The sequence below is a fragment of the Elephas maximus genome, chromosome 2 (genome assembly GCF_024166365.1).
Source record: "Elephas maximus indicus isolate mEleMax1 chromosome 2, mEleMax1 primary haplotype, whole genome shotgun sequence".
Classification (NCBI taxonomy): domain Eukaryota; kingdom Metazoa; phylum Chordata; class Mammalia; order Proboscidea; family Elephantidae; genus Elephas; species Elephas maximus.
The window spans coordinates 58648925-58667956 of record NC_064820.1 but is presented as its reverse complement, the minus strand read 5'-3'; the positions used below and the strand labels follow the sequence as shown (position 1 = coordinate 58667956).

At 41.5% G+C, this 19032-nt stretch overlaps 1 protein-coding gene and 1 pseudogene across 1 annotated transcript; both read right to left on the bottom strand.

Moving 5' to 3' along the window:
- Positions 1–7186: 7186 nt before the first annotated feature.
- On the bottom strand, positions 7187–16136 carry LOC126064687 (granzyme A-like). Its single transcript, XM_049863880.1, has 5 exons — positions 16045–16136; positions 12380–12518; positions 10385–10520; positions 9921–10193; positions 7187–7409 (listed from the first exon to the last, which is right to left on the bottom strand). The coding sequence occupies exons 1-5, from the start codon at positions 16112–16114 to the stop codon at positions 7248–7250; spliced, it is 780 nt and encodes a 259-aa protein (XP_049719837.1). The 5' UTR covers positions 16115–16136; the 3' UTR covers positions 7187–7247.
- LOC126064676 (40S ribosomal protein S3a-like) lies at positions 14306–15104 on the bottom strand (annotated as a pseudogene).
- Positions 16137–19032: the final 2896 nt, after the last annotated feature.

Here is a 19032-nt window from a genome sequence, read left to right as displayed (position 1 = left end):
CAAGAATCTGTAGACAGACACCATTCAGAAATTCAAAAGATTAACAATAAAATTACAGACTTAGACAACGCAATAGGAAGTCAGAGGAGAAGAATTGAGGAATTGGAATGCAGAATTGGGGAGATGGAACCAATATATTTGAAGAAAAATCAGATAAAAGAATTAAAAAAAATGAAGAAACCCTAAGAATCATGTGGGACTCTATCAAGAAGAATAACTTGTGTGTGATTGGAATTTCAGAACAGGGAGGGATAACAGGAAATACAGAGAGAATTGTTGAAGATCTGTTGGCAGAAAACTTCCCTGACATTGTGAAAGATGAAAGGATATCGATCCAAGATGCTCATCGAACCCCATACAAGGTAGATCCCAAAAGAAAATCACCAAGACATATTATCGTCAAACTTGCTAAAACCAAAGATAAAGAGAAAATTTTAAAAGCAGCCAGGGATAAACGATAAGCCACCTGCAAAGGAGAATCAATAAGAATAAGTTCAGGACAACCCTAGGAGCCCTAATATAAGGCATAAACAGAACACAAAACATTACCAAAAATGATGAAGAGAAACCTGATAACTGGGAGCTCCTAAAAATCAAACACCTATGCTCATCTAAAGACTTCACCAAAAGAGTAAAAAGACCACCTACAGACTGGGAAAGAATTTTCAGCTATGACATCTCCGACCAGCGCCTGATCTCTAAAATCTACGTGATTCTGTCAAAAATCAACCACAAAAAGACAAACAACCCAATCAAGAAGTGGGCAAAGGATATGAACACACATTTCACTAAAGAAGATCTTCAGGCAGCCAACAGATACATGAGAAAATGCTCTCGATCATTAGCCATTAGAGGAATGCAAATTAAAACTACGATGAGATTCCATCTCACACCAACAAGGCTGGCATTAATCCAAAAAACACAAAATAATAAATGTTGGAGAGGCTGCGGAGAGATTGGAACTCTTATACACTGCTGGTGGGAATGTAAAATGGTACAACCACTTTGGAAATCTATCTAGCGTCATCTTAAACAGTTAGGAATAGAACTACCATTCAACCCAGAAATCCCACTCCTCGGAATATACCCCAGAGATACAAGAGCCTTCACACAAACAGATATATGCACACCCATGTTTATTGCAGCTCTGTTTACAATAGCAAAAAGCTGGAAGCAACCAAGGTGTCCATCAACGGATGAATGGGTAAATAAATTGTGGTATATTCACACAATGGAATACTACGCATCGATAAAGAACAGTGACGAATCTCTGAAACATTTCATAACATGGAGGAACCTGGAAGGCATTATGCTGAGCGAAATGAGTCAGAGGCAAAAGGACAAATATTGTATAAGACCACTATTATAAGATCTTGAGAAATAGAAAAAACTGAGAACAACACATACTTTTGTGGTTACGAAGAGGGGAGGGAGGGAGGGAGGGAGAGGGTTTTTTATTGATCAATCAGTAGATAAGAACTGCTTTGGGTGAAGGGAAAGACAACACTCAATACAAGGAAGGTCAGCCCAATTGGACTGGACTAAAAGCAAAGAGGTTTCCGGGATAAAATGAATGCTTCAAAGGTCAGCGGAGCAGGGGCTGGGGTCTGGGGAACATGGTTTGAGGGGACTTCTAAGTCAATTGGCAAAATAATTCTATTATGAAAACATTCTGCATCCCAATGTGAAATGTGGCGTCTGGGGTCTTAAATGCTAACAAGCGGCCATCTAAGATACATCAATTGGTCTCAACCCACCTGGAGCAAAGGAAAATGAAGAACACCAAGGTCACACAACAGCTAAGAACCCAAGAGACAGAAAGGGCCACATGAACCAGAGACCTACATCATCCTGAGACCAGAAGAACTAGTTGGTGCCCGGCCACAATCGATGACTGCCCAGTCAGGGAGCACAACAGAGAACTCCTGAGGGAGCAGGAGATCAGTGGGATACAGACCCCAAAATCTCATAAAAAGACCATACTTAATGGTCTGACTGCGACTAGAGGAATCCCGGCGGCAATGCTCCCCAGACCTTCTGTTGGCACAGGACAGGAACCATCCCCGAAGACAACTCATCAGACATGAAAGGGACTGGTCAGTGGGGGGGAGAGAGATGCTGATGAAGAGTGAGCTAATTAAATCAGGTGGACACTGGAGAGTGTGTTGGCAACTCTTGACTGGAGGGGGGATGGGAAGATAGAGAGAGAGGGAAGATGGCAAAATTGGCACGAAACGAGAGACTGAAAGGGTTGACTCAATAGGGGGAGAGCAAGTGGGAGAAGGGAGTAAGATGTATGTAAACTTCCATCTGACAGACTGATTGGAATTGTAAATGTTCACTTGAAGCTTAATAAAAGTTAATTAAAAAAAAAAATCTACCATGAGATCTCCAGCATCATTTGTATTACCAAGGCCATATTTTCCAACTATGGTCCTTCTTCTCTGTTTCCAATTTTTGCATTTCAATCACCCAAACCAAAAAAAAAAAAAAACCCAGTGCCGTCGAGTCGATTCCGACTCATAGCGACCCTATAGGACAGAGTAGAACTGCCCCATGGAGTTTCCAAGGAGCACCTGGTGGATTTGAACTGCCGACCCTTTGGTTAGCAGCTGTGGCACTTAACCACTATGCCATCAGAGTTTCCAAGACACAGGGGGTAATTCTAATCACCAGTAATCATTGATGCATCTGATTGCATGTTTGATCCATTTCAGACTGCAGAAGTTGATAAAAATCTTCAACTTCTTCATCTTTGACCTTAGTGGTTGGTGGGTAAATTTGAATAATAGTCGTACTAACTGCTCTTCCTTATGGGCATATGCTTATTGTCCTATCACTGACAGCATTATACTTTAGGATACATCTCGAAATGTTCTTTTTGATGATAAATACAATACCATTCCTCTTTGTCATTCCTGGCATAGTAGACCATATGATTACCCTATTCAAAATGGCCACTACCGGGCCATTTCAGCTTTCTAATGCCTAGGATATTGATCTTTATGTGTTCTATTCCATTTTTGATGGTTTCCAATTTTCCTAGATTCATACTTCCTACATTCCAGGTTCTGATTATTAATGGATTTTTGTAGCTGTTTCTTCTCATTTTGAGTCATACCACATGAGCAAGTGAAGGTCCTGAAAGCTTGACTCCATCCGTGTCATTAAGGTCGACTCTATTTTGAGGAGGCAGCTCTTCCCCAGTCGTATTTTAAGTGCTTTCCAACCTGAAGGGGTCATCTTCTGGCACTATATTAGACAATGTTCTGCTGCTATTCATAGGATGTTCACTGACTAATTCTTTTCAGAAGTAGACTGCTGGGTCCTTCTTCCTAGTCTGTCTTAGTCTGGAAGCTCAGCTGAAACCTGTCCTACATGGGTGACCATGCAGGTGTTTGAATACCAGTGGCATAGCTTCCAGCATCTCAGCAACACACAAGCCCCCACAGTACAATAAACTGACAGATGAGTGGGAGAGCTCTTCTCTAAGACTCTTTTTCCTCTTAATGGTTCCATCCTTATCCTGGCCATTTGGTCACTTGGGAGCCTCTGGATTATCCTGTTCCAATGTTTCCTCAGTTCACCCCTTGCTGTCTTTCCTTGTGCCACATCCTGGTCATTTCCGAATACCTGATGACTGGTCTGGTGTAATTTGTTTCTGACTGGTTCTTTAGTCTTGGTTTAGTCTTCTTCGTTTCTACACCACTGCCAGGTTCAACTTCTGATTGCACTGTGCTGATCCCATCAGTCTTCTGCTCATAAACTCCCAAAACCCGTTGCTGTCGAGTTGATTCTGACTCTTAGCGACCCCGTAGGACAGAGTAGAGCTGCCCCATAGTGTTTCCAAGGAACGGCTGGTGGATTTGAACTGCAGACCTTTTATGGTTAGCAGCCGAACTCTTAACCACTGAGCCATCAGGGCTCCCACTATTACCTAAACCCCTTGGACTCCACCTTGTGTCCTGAGCCCAGGATCTGAAATTAGGGGACTTGATGTCCTTGCCCTGGCTCTGTGAGAAACTCTGTGACCTTGAGTGCATCCCAATACCTGCAAGAATAAGAACTTGAATTTAGTCAATTTGGAACTTCAATAAGGTTTCTTCAAACTCCATTTTCCCACTGTTCTGTCATCTTAATATTATTTCCCACCCATCTCCTACATTAACGCTTATCTACATCTTGTGACTTCCTGCTTTGGTACCTTTGTTGGAGTTTTTCTTCTGGCCTGGAATTCCTGCTCCTCTCCCCCTCTTCCTTGCACATCTGAGCAAGTCCTAACCTCTCCAAGAAGTGTTTTGAAATTATGTCACCTGGGTTTGGATTCTCAGCATTAGTCGGTTTCACCTATTTGATATTCATATACGACTGTAATTGTTTTTGAGATCTTTTATTACTATGTAAATAGTAATTATTTGATTATTTTAGGGTTAACACACTTATTTCTTCCATGAACAATTAGATTGGGATCTCATGGAGCTGAGTGAGCACACCTTATACTTTTTGGTGCTCCTTGGGATGTTTTGCATATGCTTTTTTTTAGATAGCAAATATTGATTTGTTTGTCTTGTCATAAAACAATGTCTTTTACCAATATAACGCCACCCCCATACTCTGCAAAAAAAGGAAAAGAAAAAAAATCCATAAAACAAAAACCTTGCTAATTGAAAAATCAAATTGGATATACAAGGTCCAAATCCCTGTTCATTTGTCAACACATTCTCTTCCTTGCCTTTCCTTATTTTTTTAACATAGAAAATCTGCTTGATAGTTCTAGTAATTCTTAGAAACTTTCAGGCCACCAAAAGCTACAAATGTGATGCGTTCCTGCAGTGTACACTCTTCTTTAAGCTAATGCTTTTAAATTTGATCTTCTTAATTAGCCAGGTATAAACTGTAAGAAAATGTTTAGCAGGAAGCTGGATGATTAGGCTACTTCCTCTATACCCCACCACTCTGTGGGCACCTGTATCTTCTCATTTTCATGACACCATATTGTGACCAAAGACCAATTAATGCTCTCAATTAATACGGGTGTGTGAACAAGAAGCTTTCATTAAAAAGAGAGCAATATATCTTTCACTTGCTTTTAGTTTTGGTGCGAAGTCTGGGATATAGTTTTAGAGAAGAAACAAGTGAACTTCCAGATAATACAAAAAAACAGAATTCTTTGTCAAACTGATTTTTAAGTTTTGTAATTAAATTTTTTTTTGTTATGTAATAATTCACATGTAATAAAGCACATGAGTCTTACATGTATAGTTTGATGAATTTTTATTTATGAATGGATAACTGTCACCAGCATCCACATTCTGATATAAACAATTTCTGGTACCTAAAAGGCTCCCTTGTGCCCCCTCCCAGTCAACATCCTTCCACTTTCTGACCTCTGTCTCCATGGATTAATTTTGTCTAATGCTGACCTTCATATAAATGAAATCATACAGTATATATATTCTTTTGTTCCTGGCTTCCTTCATTCAACATTAAGTTTGAAAGATTAATTCATGTTGTTCTTTTTCATTGCTCTGTAGTATTCCATTGTATGAATGTACAACAATTCCTTACCCATTTTATTGTGGATGGATATTTGAGCTATTTCCAATTTTGACTTTTAGGAATAAAGCTGCTATGCACATTCTTGAACGTGTATTTGGTGGACAAAAACAACCATTTTTGTTTGGTATATAGCCAAGAGTGTAACTCCCAGACCATGGGATGTGTGTATATACTGCCAGCTTTCAAAAGAGGTTGTTCCAATTTACACTCCTATCAGCAATGTATGAGGAACGCATACCACTGATTTTTAAGTGGAGTTCAAAATCTGTAATAAGCATTGCCAACAGGGAATATGCCATCCTTCTATTCAAGTTAAAATCCTAACTTGGAATTAGGGGTTATAGAAAAAGAAAAAAAGAAAAACCAGAAATCATCCCAGTCACGCTCTTCTTAGCCTCTCTTTTAAATATGAGCGCCAGACCTTATTTTCTAATGCAGGGAATCACAGTAGAATCATCACCCAAACCAAACCTGTTTGCCATCAAGTCGACTCTGACTCACAGCGACGCTACAGGACAGAGCAGAACTGCCCCATAGGGCTTCCAAGGAGTAGCTGGTGGATTCCAACTGCCAACCTTTTGGTTAGCGTTATTAGGAAGCTTATTAAAGAATACTGCTGCCTGGTTGTACCGAACACCAATTAAAAAGAATCTCTAGAGGTGGGGCCTAGTCTTGGTAATTTTAAAGAGCCTGGTAAGTCTAATGGACGGGCATAGTTGAAAACCAGTATGCTGGTATTTTGATCAGTCTTTAAGCCATGCTTCTTTCTTTGTTTAAAGAAAATGTCTTTTTCTCACAGCATTGCTGTATGCTCTTCATTTGGGACAATATATACATTTGTGTTCTAAAAGAGCTGATGGAAATTGAAGGAATCAGTTCACACAGTGACACCTTGAAGTGGCTGCTGCATTGATGATTATCCACTAAGTTCAAAATGCTGAATAAGCTCTGTAGGGATTTTTCCAAAGAAACCTTTCTGGTCACAATTCAGCACTTAGACTCCTTACTGTGGGATGGCAGCCACTGTAACCACGTGTTGATCGAACCTATCCAGGCTCAGGGACATGGAGAACCAAGAAATCACCTGGATAATCCAAGGCTTATGTACAAGCTACTGATATAGGAGGCTGACTTTTTGGTGTATGATTTTCTTGGCTGGCCAACTGTTTTATTTGTATTTTTCAGAATTTTGATTTCTATTCCTCACCTGTCTTTGGGAAATACTGTAAAGCATTTCTATTTCTCCCATTAACTCATGTTCTTGGATATAAATATGAGCAGCAGGTGTTGACACAGAACAATGGGCTTTGAAGGGCAGACTTATTTTCTTTCAACCCAAATACTCCAGATGGGTTGTTTCTGTTTCCTGTAGAATTGCAGAGCCCTTCACTGTACATGTTGCTGGACAGGCCTGATTTTAATGTCACATCTGCTGACTCCCACTGAGAAAGTAAAATGAATAATTTGGGCAAAATTCCCATGTTAGATGACACATGGATGACACTGGTGACATTGGTCCCCTAATCTCTTCTTGGCATTATTCATGAGCTTGCTGTATTATTCTGCTTCACTTTGCAAGTGGAGATTTGCTTACTAAAGTTACAGGAGAGAAGTGGATATAGCCAAACAAATTGATTTTATTTATTTATAGTAAAGTAAAGAAATGACAGCAAATGAGATACAGTTATCTAAGCTGTCCCCTTGATTGTCTTAGTTATCCATGTGAGGTATTTCTTTGAGAGAAGTGTATAGACGCCAGGTCCTCGAGGGTCTCCGCATTTCTTTGAAAGGCCAAAGGAAGTGATGCCTCTGAAAATACCTTCACATATCAAAGGGCTTCCAGAATCTCCCTATGGGAAAACAAGAAGGGTGGTAGGGATCAGTGTGGAACATGACCATTCATGAAATGAAAGAAATTCTATGTCATTCAATATGGAGTTAAGACCAATCTTGAGTGAAGTGAAAATGAGTGCTTAAAAAAACCAAAATGTTTGGAAAGATTTTATTATTTTTAATTGGCTCACTCAGTTGATTTATGAACCAGTGAAAATCGAAATGAGACTTCTACTCTAGCTTATGGTGTCAGTTAATTTGGAGACTGATTATCTGATCCTCTGCTTTCAGAAGGAAAACACTCCTGTTAAATGCTTAATAACTCAAAGGATAAAATAGTCAAATGCAGATGGGATGTTGAGGCAAAGGGCGAAAACCATGAAACTGTTTTCTGGCTCCTCCAGCAGATAATTGTCTTCCCTTCTCCCAAAGAAACAAAACCAAAGCAACCTTTCCCTCCCCTTCACCTATCTCAAGTAGATAGAAATTGCTCCCCCAGATCGCCTCTGAGCCTCTGGTGTTAGATGGAAGCTCCAGGAAACCAGGGGTTACACTTAGGCTCTCACTGAGTTCATAGGACTGAGGTGTTGGCTAGGGGTAAGTTGCTGACTGGGTCATCCAGTGTGTGACCTTGTATTCCCTCCTGGAACTCTAGAATCAGCATATTTAAATGAGTTTGAAGTCTAGAGTCTTCTGTATGGCTTCAGGGAAGACTATCAATATTAGAAGGCCCCTGGAGAGGCATGTATGTAGAACTCTTCAAATGCAAGACTCTGAGGGACCCAATTCCACCTTACCAGTGGGAAGGCACCAATGATCCTTCTGTTTCACACAAAAGTTGGCCTTATGAGTGCATGAAGTAAGGGACCATGTGAGAATCTGGGTCCTCCCTGGACAAGCGTATTTCCCTTGCCTGTTAGAGTGCCCAGGATTTTCAGAATTAGTCCTTTAGGTTTAATTCATCAACAGCCAATTCCAAGGAGTCTTGGGCATTGAGAGAAAGGGAAAAGGATTGCTAAGCTTTGATGGTAGAGAGGTGGCTGGCAGGAGAGGGACCAGCATTGTGGGATGCTGCTGTGGCCTTAAGATGTTGCATGTGGTTCCAAGAACATGAAGCTTCTGCATTCCTAGCTGCCCAGAGTGGTGGAGGAGTAGAAGGGATGGCAAAGAAGAGAAAGTGGGAGAGTGCTGAAGTCAGATTCCCTCTTTACTTGGGATTTGCTAAGACTTGATCCTGAAGGACCTCAATCTCTGATAACTTCCTAGCCATGCACATTGCATATCCCTTCTCTTCAGGTGAGGCTGTAAATCGTCCTCCAGAGGGGTGAAAAATCAGATGCCAGTACTCATAGCTTAAAACAGTGTAAAGTATTTTTTCTACTCCTGCCTTTAAGCAGGTCCCTACCCACTCCTCTTCAGGGGACTCATATGGAGGCTTGCACATTCTATGGAGTGGGCCACCCCTGAAAGTTGTTTTTTGGGGGTTAAGCTTGACTCTGGAAACCTATGGGATCCAGCTCCAGATTCTCAGCCAGGCTTGGGATGACAAGCATTTCAGACTTGCCCTAGTTAAGCGGGGGAGAAATTTGATAGGGGGTGGGGATTTGAATAGAAAAAAGGGCACTGAAGGCCTTATAGGAGCCCTGACTTTAGTTCTCCTGAGTCTTACATATCTTCATGTGTAGATCTATGCATGTTAATAAGAAAAATGAGAAAAAAAGAGAAACACTGCTTCTCAGTGGTGTCATGGATTGAATTGTGTCCCCCCAAAATATGTGTCAACTTGGCTAGGCCATGATTCCCAGTATTGTGTGATTGTCCACCATTTTGTCATCTGATGTGATTATCCTATATGTTGTAAATCCTACCTTCCATGTTAATAAGGCAAGATTAGAGGCAGCTATGTTAATGAGACAGGATTCAATCTACAAGATTAGGTTGTGTCTTAAACCAACCTCTTTTGAGATATAAAAGAGAGAAGTGAGGAGATAGACATGGGGATCTCATACCACCAAGAAACATGAGCCGGGAGAATAGTGGGTCCTTTGGACCCAGGGTCCCTGCACTGAGAAGCTCCTTGGAAGATTGATGACAAGAACCTTCACCCAGAGCCAACAAAGAGAGAAAGCTTTCACCTGGAGCTGGCACCCTGCATTCAGACTTCTAGCTTCCTAGACTATGAGAGAATCAACTTCTGTTTGTTGAAGCCATCCACTTATATTTCTGTTATAGCAGCACTAGATAACTAAAACAGTGGTTTCTAGTATAAAATCTAGAAGATGTAGTGGGTCAACCCACACATTAGCAGTGAACTTTTTATTTTTGATGAACAATTCACTTGAGCAGAGGACATTAAGTTATTTGACTGGGGTTTTATCAATAACTCTTTCAAAAAGCACTAGGACCCTGTATAAGCCAACACCACGATAAGACAAAAAAAAAAAAAAGACAAAGCATTACATTATGTTTTCTGTGTCTGCATGACTCAGTCCCACAGCAGCTAAAATATCAGATCTTCTTTTACTTACATTACATGTGTCTTTTCCACCTCGGGCGTTTCCGGCACAAATCATATTCAGTCCAATCATGGGATTATATTTATAATGCTTTTCATCATTGCAGATTTTTCTGTCTATGACAGTGATATTGACTTCTCTTAGGGTATCTGAAGACTGAGGAGAATTATTCTGAGTCCTCCCCCACCCTGCAACTCGACACACTGTTCCTGGCTTCACATCCTCCCCATTTTTAGGTAGGTGAAGGATTGCCACGTTTTTATTAAGTGTTGCTTTTTTGTTCAGCTGTTGGGAGACAAGAATAAAGAGAATGAAATAAATAAAATATCCACATTTCTACTTACATTCTAGCCCCACCCTCAGGGATCCCATTATTTGAGTCTGTAGCTAATAGGGGCACCAAGGAAAATTTCCATTTAGGTGGTGAGATTGTAGGAGATCCTTGGTTTTTAAGAAGACAATCAAAAGGTACATACCTGTAGAAGTTTAAGATCACCCTCACGTGTTTCTGGGTCATAGCAGGGATAGAGAACCTCTCTCTTACAGGACATTATTTGTTTTTCTGGCTCATTCTTGCTTATTGTGTGAGCTCCAAGAATGACTTGAGAAGGACTGAAACAGATACAGCACCACTTAACTGAGCTTACTGTTTTAACCGGGGGATGAACATATTATGTGCTGATCGATTGTTGTGAAGTTAATTGTTTGTAGCTCAGAAAAAACAAAAACTACGTGCTTTAAAGAATAAGAGAGTAAGATGTTTACAAATTTTATCATTATTACCAGTTTGTTTACAATAAACCAAGCTAAGTTCATTGAAAAACAATTGAACTCCATTGCAGCTAAGCCAAGTGTTGCGAGTCTCTGTTGGGGTTTTAGGGCTGTCCCCCTTTAGCTGTGATAGAGAATTATGCTGCAGATTACTGGAAAACAAAGGTCTCAGTGGTCTGGAGACAGAAGAAAAAGACACCTGGGAAAGCATGATATTTGTAGAGTAATGGACCAAAGGGATTGTTGGAAGAGAGCAACAAACTTAACCTTAAAAGGGAAAACTTTCAGAAGGAGACTGCCCAGTAAAGACTCTAGTTGCATGGCCTTGAGGTCGTGTATGTTGGGGGGATGGTGGCCTGAAGTAGGGACCCAGGAGTTTCCCCTTATCTTATTCCATGCTAATGGTTCATTTTGGTAGACAAAATCAAAATACTCTCTGGGAAAATTAAAAACCCAAACTAAACCAAACCCACTGCTGTTGAGTCGTTTCCAACTCATAGCAACCCTACAGGACAGAGTAAAACTGCCCGATAGAGTTTCCAAGGAGTGCCTGGCAGATTCAAACTGCTGATCCCTTGGTTAGCAGCCGTAGCACTTAACCACTGCACCACCAGGGTTTCTTGGAAACCAGGGAAGAATTAAAGCTGTCATGATTCACATCCTAGTATGAAATGCATCAACCAGCTATTCACGCTCTGTTTTTCCAGAGCATCAGCTGAGTTCAGTCTCACTTAAGACTTTAGAACTGTGCTTTCCAGTAGGGCATACTTTGGTGATGAAATATTCTATAAATCTGCACTGTCCACCATGGCAGCCACTTGCCACACATGGCTACTGAGTGCTTGAAATGGCATTAGGATGACTGAGGAACTAAATTTGTAGTTTTATTTAACTTTAAATTCATGTACATTTATACAGTCACATGTGGCTGTTGGCTACGATATTGGATGGCCTAGGATTAGAGGTTTGATTCTAATCCTGGGCCATCCAATGTGGGTGGAGAAAAGACCAGGCCTGGAAGAGAGCCGATGGGAATGGTTGACAGGGCTTAACAAATAGCTGAAGGAGTAAGAGATACTTCCTAAGGGGATAGGAAGGCATTCCAAACAAGCAACTTGACAGTTGTGCCCAGGCCTCTGAGGGGGCACTGAAAGTCTTTGCCTACCATGATGTGGTGAATTCTATGGGTCACGCAGTCATGACCAGAAGTAAAACCTCACAGCACCTATACAGAGGCTCTCGCGGAGACAAACAGAAAGAGTTGTAGATGCTGCTTCCTCACTGGCCTCTTTGGGACAGAGTCTGAGCTTAACTCCCTGCTGAGTTAAGGCAAAAGGTTTGTGCTCAACTGCTAACCTAAAGGTTGGGAGTTCAAACCAACTCAGTGGCACCAAGGAAGAAAGTCTTGTCAATCTACTTCTGTAAAGATTATAACCAAGAAAACCTATGGAACAGTTCTACTCTTAACACTTGGGATCACCATGATTTGGAATCAACACGGTGGCAATGGGTTTTTGGTTCACTTTGGGAGTAGGGCAAAGTCCCAGAGATTTAAGGGATGTGAAAACACACATGAGCCTCCTGTGGTTTTAGTGGGATAAATAAACCCAGTGCCATCGAGTTGATTCCTATCTCTTTTTATTAATATCACCAAAAATTAGAATATATACACAAATATTTTTTAAAACCAAAGCTCTTACCAGGGACAGTGAGCTGCAGTCAACACCCAGTCTTTTGCAATCAAAGCCCCACCACAGATTTTTTTTCCTTTAAGGAAGACCATGTAGGGTCTTGAATGAGGATGCACTTCATTTCCTCCAATGATTTTAGCACAGAAATCTGTTAAATAGAAAAAAGCAATTCAGGTCAGTACTCACCCAAAGAGCTCTACATAAAGTTGTGTTTCCAAGGCCAGCCACAATTCTCCCAGGTGGAGAGGAAGCATGGGTGAAAGCGTTTTTTCCTGTTTTTACTTCATGTAGACCTTAGACACCTGAATGAAAATCCCACTCCTGTTGGACTTTCTGAGACAGTCCTGCACTTTAACCTACAGAAGCTGTGTCAATGGCCATCCCAAGGATTATTAGGCTGGAAATCTATCCCAAATCACCATCTTCAGGCCTCAAGCCTGGCAAAGGACAGAGAGCTGTGCCTTGGTCTACACCGGTAACGGTTGTTACAGGAGATGCTGGTGGTGATGGAAACCGTGAGCACCCCAACCACTGTCTTGTGTCATAGTATTAATCTGGGGAGGAGAGTGCTTTAAGAAGCCTGAGAACTTCCCTTTTCAACCAAAGTTCTTGCAAAAAACACCTTATGAGCTGATAATAGCACCTTTTAGCTGTGACCCAAGCCATGAGTTCTTTGGTCATTATGAGACTTCTGGTTATTGAACTTCACACTGTCCTCATTCATAAATTGAGAGAATAACATCTGTTGCTCCTGAGGCTACCTTTGAATCTCCAGAGTGAACCTCATGGTTTAATCTAAGGTCTTTTGCAATGAGGTAGGGGAGGGGGAAGATGCTATAGAGAATTCTGCCTCAGTAAAAATTTCCTTGATGATACACTAAGAGTATAGGCCCATCATTAAAGAATAATAAGACCCAAACACAAGGCAAAGGATATACATGCCAGCTGAGAGAACCTTGTTCCACTGTGATATGATCTCAGCTCTTCTCCTTCCTAGACCAAATGTCCTGCGTTCTCCTAAAAGATCTAACTGTAGGCCAAGGCTCATAGTTCCTTGAATAAGTCACAGTGCTTGCTATCCCATAATGAAAGCTAACTCACTACCAAATTCTCGGAAAGGTAAACAATATAGATATAGAAACCTTTCATGAGGTTGATGAGGGTGAGGTAAGGGGGAAGAGAGTGACTACATGGGATCTCATTTCCAGAAGGGAGTTGGGAAGGCGAAATTCTAGGCTCTAGAAATAAAAGGGGCAAGGAAACTAAGAGAACTTCACCCAAATCTCAATTTTTCCTTGGGTGAATCACGTGTAGACAGATAACCCCAAAGGTGCATATTTGGACCTTCTCTGCAGAAACCATAAACTCAATAAACTCAGTTTTCAATAGAATATTCTCTTTTGCAGAGTCCTATCTTTGGTGAGCACATATACCAGCTTCAGAAATAAGCCCATCTTTCCTGTAACCAACCACTCCTAGAAGGGTCTGGGGCAGGGTTTAGAGCATGTGGGAAGCCTTTAAAAAACTAACAATTCCCAGTGCCTATCAGAATCCCTCTAGGGCTGGGGCTGGGATGTCACCATCTCTTAAAACTCTCCAGATTATTCTAATGTGTGGCAGGGTTGAGACCACTGGGCCAGAGTATCAGCCTTTGCATTTGTGTGTCTGTTTCCTTTATGGGCCCACAGTGCTCTCTTTGACCATAGGAAGCACAGTGGAGCAGAGCAAGTTACTTTTGTTCCCTTTGAAGAAAAGATATGATTGGAATTTTTATCTGCCCCGTTGTCACTGTTGTGGAGAATTTAACACACCTGAACATGGTCATACTATGACACACCTATAAGATGCCCACGATTTTGGCCCAAATATCCATCTCGTTATTTTTAGTTTTTTTTTTCTTTCACAAATAAGATCTTTTATTTGTCACCATTAAAAATCTGGATTTTAAACAGATTCTAGAATAGGCGGCTCATAGCCATCAGCTCGTTCAACTTTAGCACCTGTCTCATCTCCAGTAGCTTTTCCAGAACTACTACCTTCACTATGAAGCTCCATGAGTTTTCCCAATTCAAACTTGGGCTTCTTCAGCATTTTTACTTTTCTAACAAACACATCATGGAGAGGATAAATAGATTGGCAAGCCTTTTCTATGTCTTTCCCAATGCTGTCTTGAATCAATTTATTGACCACTTCTTTCAAGTCATTTGTCTGCACCTCTCGGGTCATGATTTCCATCATTTTCTTCTGGATTTGGCAGACTTGTCGATGCTGAGCATAAAACGTTTTCTGAATCTGATTGTTGCATTTTTTAGTAAAACCAGCACAGAGCAGATGAAGCAAATAACCATCGGTAGTCCTGACATCAACATGAGCTTCAGTCATGGTCTGCCATTTTTCATCCATGGAGCACATTTTGTCATGGGTAAGATCAATGCCATGGAAGTTGGTCAGGCAGTTTTTGCCCTGAACAGCTTCAGTAATTAGCTTGAATTTTCTAAATGAACTTCATTGTTCTGCAGGTCAGCAAGGCTCACTTCGAAAACATGACCCTTGAGGCCCTCAGATGCAATTTTTGTTCCCTGAGTTCTTGTGACTAGTGTTCTCCCAATATTATATTGAACATAGCTGGTGCTTTCACATCATATCAATCTTTCTGAGAAAATGAATCAACCACTTTTTTCTTGGCTCCTTTTTTACCACCTTTTGTAAGGCACTTATTCTTGCTGACTGCCATGGTGCTGCTTGGAGAGCCAAAAGGGCTATTTTTAGATTTTTTCCCCGCATATTCAGGTACAAGATAACCCAGTGAACTTCCTCAGTAATTTCTGGCAAGACAGGTTGTTGTGTCAATCTCTGCTCACCCTTCCCACTTCCACAAGCTGACAGATCCCAGAGAAAAACCATGGCTAGCTCCACATTGCTTGTCAACCCAATTCAGCCTAGTCCCAGAGTGATCCTCATTTCTTAGGAGGTTCAACAAGGAAAACATAGAACTACCCTTTCAGTGATAATGCCATGAATTTTACAGCATTTCAAATCAATGCATGCGGAGCTTACATAAAACCAGGAATGTTAGTAACCATTTAGTATACAAAGATGTAACTTAATAAAAGAAATACTATAGAGCTCCCAAAGAGTTGTTATGGGAACTTTCCCTAATGTATTCCCATAGAGACTGTAGCTTAGAGAGATCATTATAAAAATTTGAGTCATTCCTGGTTCATTTTAGTGTGGAGGTCGTGTCTGTCTTGTCTTTAAAATGTGTCTGCATTTTCTGCTGCAAAAAAGGCTTAACCGAGTCATGCACTGCTATTCCTTTCCTAAATGTACCATTCGTTTTCTCAACAAAAGGACCCTTTTAAATTTCTTTGCTTGTGTTTTTACACAATCTTTTTGGTCAATTTTCAAGCTACAAATTGGTAGCAATAAACACAGGTGGTTCTATGGTCCACTGCAAAGACATTGTAAAGAAGAAATTGTAAGGAAGAAAGGAGAATGTTTTTCCTTCGAAAATAAAGATACATGTTTAGAAGCCAAGAAAGAATCCTAAACGTATTAAGGCTCGGGGGAAAAAAGAATCTTCTCTTAGTAGACTTAATATTGCCAAATATTCTTTGACACTGTGCTCCAGTTTGCTCAATGGTTATAATGGAAATGACAAAAAGCAGTCTTACCTTCAGGAATTAGCAGGAGAAAAATGACAATCGAAAGAACGGATGCCAGAAATGTGCAGGAGCTCCTCATTGTGGCTGGTGTACTCACATCAGTCAACATGAAAATCTGTTTTTTGTTCTTGACTGCTGCTAACCTATATATAGAGAGCACAGAAGATGTGGTTTCCTTTCCTTTCTTCTTTCTTTGCAGTTTCATAGTTAGCGTTCAAAATCGAAACACAAGTGAGAACTGTGAATAATCGCTCATTACCAGCAAGCAAGCTTGCTTCTGCCAGGAGGTAGAGGTGGAATCTTGTAAGTCAACAGGCTGGTGGGGGTATGGGGACTTTGTTGCCATCAGAACATGGTACCCAAGAAGAGTATCCATGAAGGGAAGCTCTTTTAAGACTTAAATTAGAGCTTTAAAAAGGTCCAAAAAATTGGTCACCAACCAAATTTCTTTCTAGCTATCTTCTTGAGTTAAAAAACCAAAAACCAAACCCAGTGCCATTGAATTGATTCCGCCTGGGATTAATAGGGCAAGCATGAGTGGAGAAGCAGGAGGGAGCCTTATTTACTATTAAGTTCCTGCCTTGATTCTCCATCCCCGCTTTGTGGAGAATGCTCCTGACTGGAGTGTATGGCAGGTATAGGGTCACAGGCTGGTATGGCCCCTTCCCAACTTTCTTTTTATTGCTGTTGAAACAACTGTATACACAGCAAAACATATACCAATTCAATAATTGCTATGTGTAGAATTCAGTGACATTTATTACATTCTTCAAACTGTACACCATTCTTACCCTCCTTTTCCAAATTGTTTCTCCCCCATTGAAATAAACTCACTACTCCCTAAGCTTCCTATATAACCTTTCAAGTTGCTGTTGTCAATTTGATACTGTATAGATAGTTCTTTAAAAGTTGTTTGATACCATATAGATAGTTCTTGACAACAATGCTCAAGGCAAACATTCTTTACTAATTAAGCTAAACTATGGTTTAAAGAAGACTTCAGGGGATATTTTTTAACGATGATTTAAGGTTTAAAGATTATCTCAGGGTGAAAGCTTTGGGGGGTTCATCCAGCCTCGAGGACTCCAGAAAGTCTGGATTCCTTGAGAATTTGAAATTATGTGCCACATTTTCCCCGTTTTGATCATGATTATTCTATAGACTCTTTGATCAATATGTTCAGTAGTAGTAACTACTCCTTCCCAGCCTTCTGATTGTTTGATTTTACAACTTTAGGCGAGGCAGGGCCAAGATGACTGACTAGGCAGAAGCTTCTGCTGAAAGCTCTTGCAACAAAGACTCAAAAAAACAAGTGAATCAATTACGTACATGACAATCTACAAACCCTGACCATAAAACACGGAACTCAGGAATTGACCTGAGTGACTGGGGAGTGAGAGACTGTGCTGAAGCAGCGGCTAGTTCCGGATCCCAGTGCGCTGCACCTTACCCCTGAGCCCTTGGTGCAGTGCTTTGGTGCCAGTGTGGTGGGGCTGATGATGGCTTCCTGAGGCAAGGCAAGCACAGGATGCAGCCTTAACCCCCTGGGACGGCCTCGGCAGGGACCCAGCCAGTGCACACAGGCTACACACTGACCTGACTGACAGGGGAACAAGAGGCCGTGCGGAAGCAGGAACTAGTTCTGGAGCCTGGTGCGTGCAGTGCCCCAGCTCAGATCCCTTGGTGCTGGGCTTTGGAGCGAGTGCGGCGGAGCTGATGGTAGCTTCCTGAGACAAGGCAAATAAGGGACACAGCCCTAACTCCCTGGGGGGAATCTTGGAGGGGACCCAACCCACCACACAGGCTACATACCCCTTTGGAATCTCAGATAAAACAGCCCTCACCACACAAGATAAGTGATTTTGTTTATTCTACCACACTACTCTCTCCTATCTATCTGATCCCTCCCCTCCCTGCCCCAGCTGGCTTCATTAACATTCGAATTCCTTGGGTCAGAGAGAGAAGTGCTCTGCTTTTTTTTTTTTTTTTTTCCCCCTAACCCATTCTCCTGGCCTGGGAAAAGCAGTAACTAAGAATCAGAGGAAAAATTCTTTTCTGACTTCCCTAAACTGGAAGATCAGAACAGAAGCAGCTCCATCCAGGCATAAGAGATCCACAGTCTTTGGCTTTCACCCCTACATGGAACCAGGTGGCTATTATAATGCAAAGGCAATTCTGTTAGAGGTCTGACTGTATTTGTTTCAGCAGAGCAGAGGACAGGTAGGTTTTGGAGGTCTGATGCCACTCTACCTATTAAACAGAGCCCTCACTGACCCACAGCAGGGAACTGAGGGCTGAGGCTCCATCCACACCACCTAGCCACCTCCTAAAGGGGTCTGAGGATAGTGGTGCCTACCAGTCTTCAGAGATACAAGCACTGGGTGCCTAAGGTTCAGCTGCAGAGCCCACCCACCAGAGCGCTCTAGAGAACAGAGACGCTCCTTCCTCACTGGCACTTGGGGGAAGGTTGTCAGCACCCTGCCCTCTTTGGAGCCTGACCCCCTGCAGCTACTAGAAACCGGTGCATACAAGCATCACCACTACTCCTCTAAGATAGCAGGTGAGAGCCTACACCACACACTAGGTGACCCACTATCAGGACACCTGAGCTGATTCTGTTCAAGAACAGTGAATGAGGTCATAGGCTCATATACCTGGTAATAGCTCTAACCACCTGGTAACAGGACATAAGTGATTTAAAGGCTCCAGCAATCAAGGTAGTTCACTCTAGCAGCCCATCTGGGTATATTGAAACAAATCAAAACAAGAAGATCAGACTTAGTGAGCAAATATAAAATAAATCATTACAATAAATTATAGATGGCTTGGAGACAGCAGTTGATATCAAATCACATAAAGAAGCAGACCATGATTGCTTCTACAAACCCCCAAATCAGAGGATCAAGACCTTTCCCAGATGAAGATATATTCCTGGAATTGCCAGATGTAGAATATAAAAGACTAATATACAGAATGCTTCAAGACATCAGGGATGAC

Coding starts and splice junctions, on each gene's coding strand:
- LOC126064687 (XM_049863880.1), bottom strand. CDS start 16,114: ATGAGGAGCTCCTGCACATTTCTGGCATCCGTTCTTTCGATTGTCATT. Junction 10,521..12,379: donor ACTGCAGCTCACTGTCCCTG/GTAAGAGCTTTG, acceptor TATCTGTTTCAG/TCCTTCTCAAGTCATTCTTG. Junction 10,194..10,384: donor GTGATCTTAAACTTCTACAG/GTATGTACCTTT, acceptor GTCTCCCAACAG/CTGAACAAAAAAGCAACACT.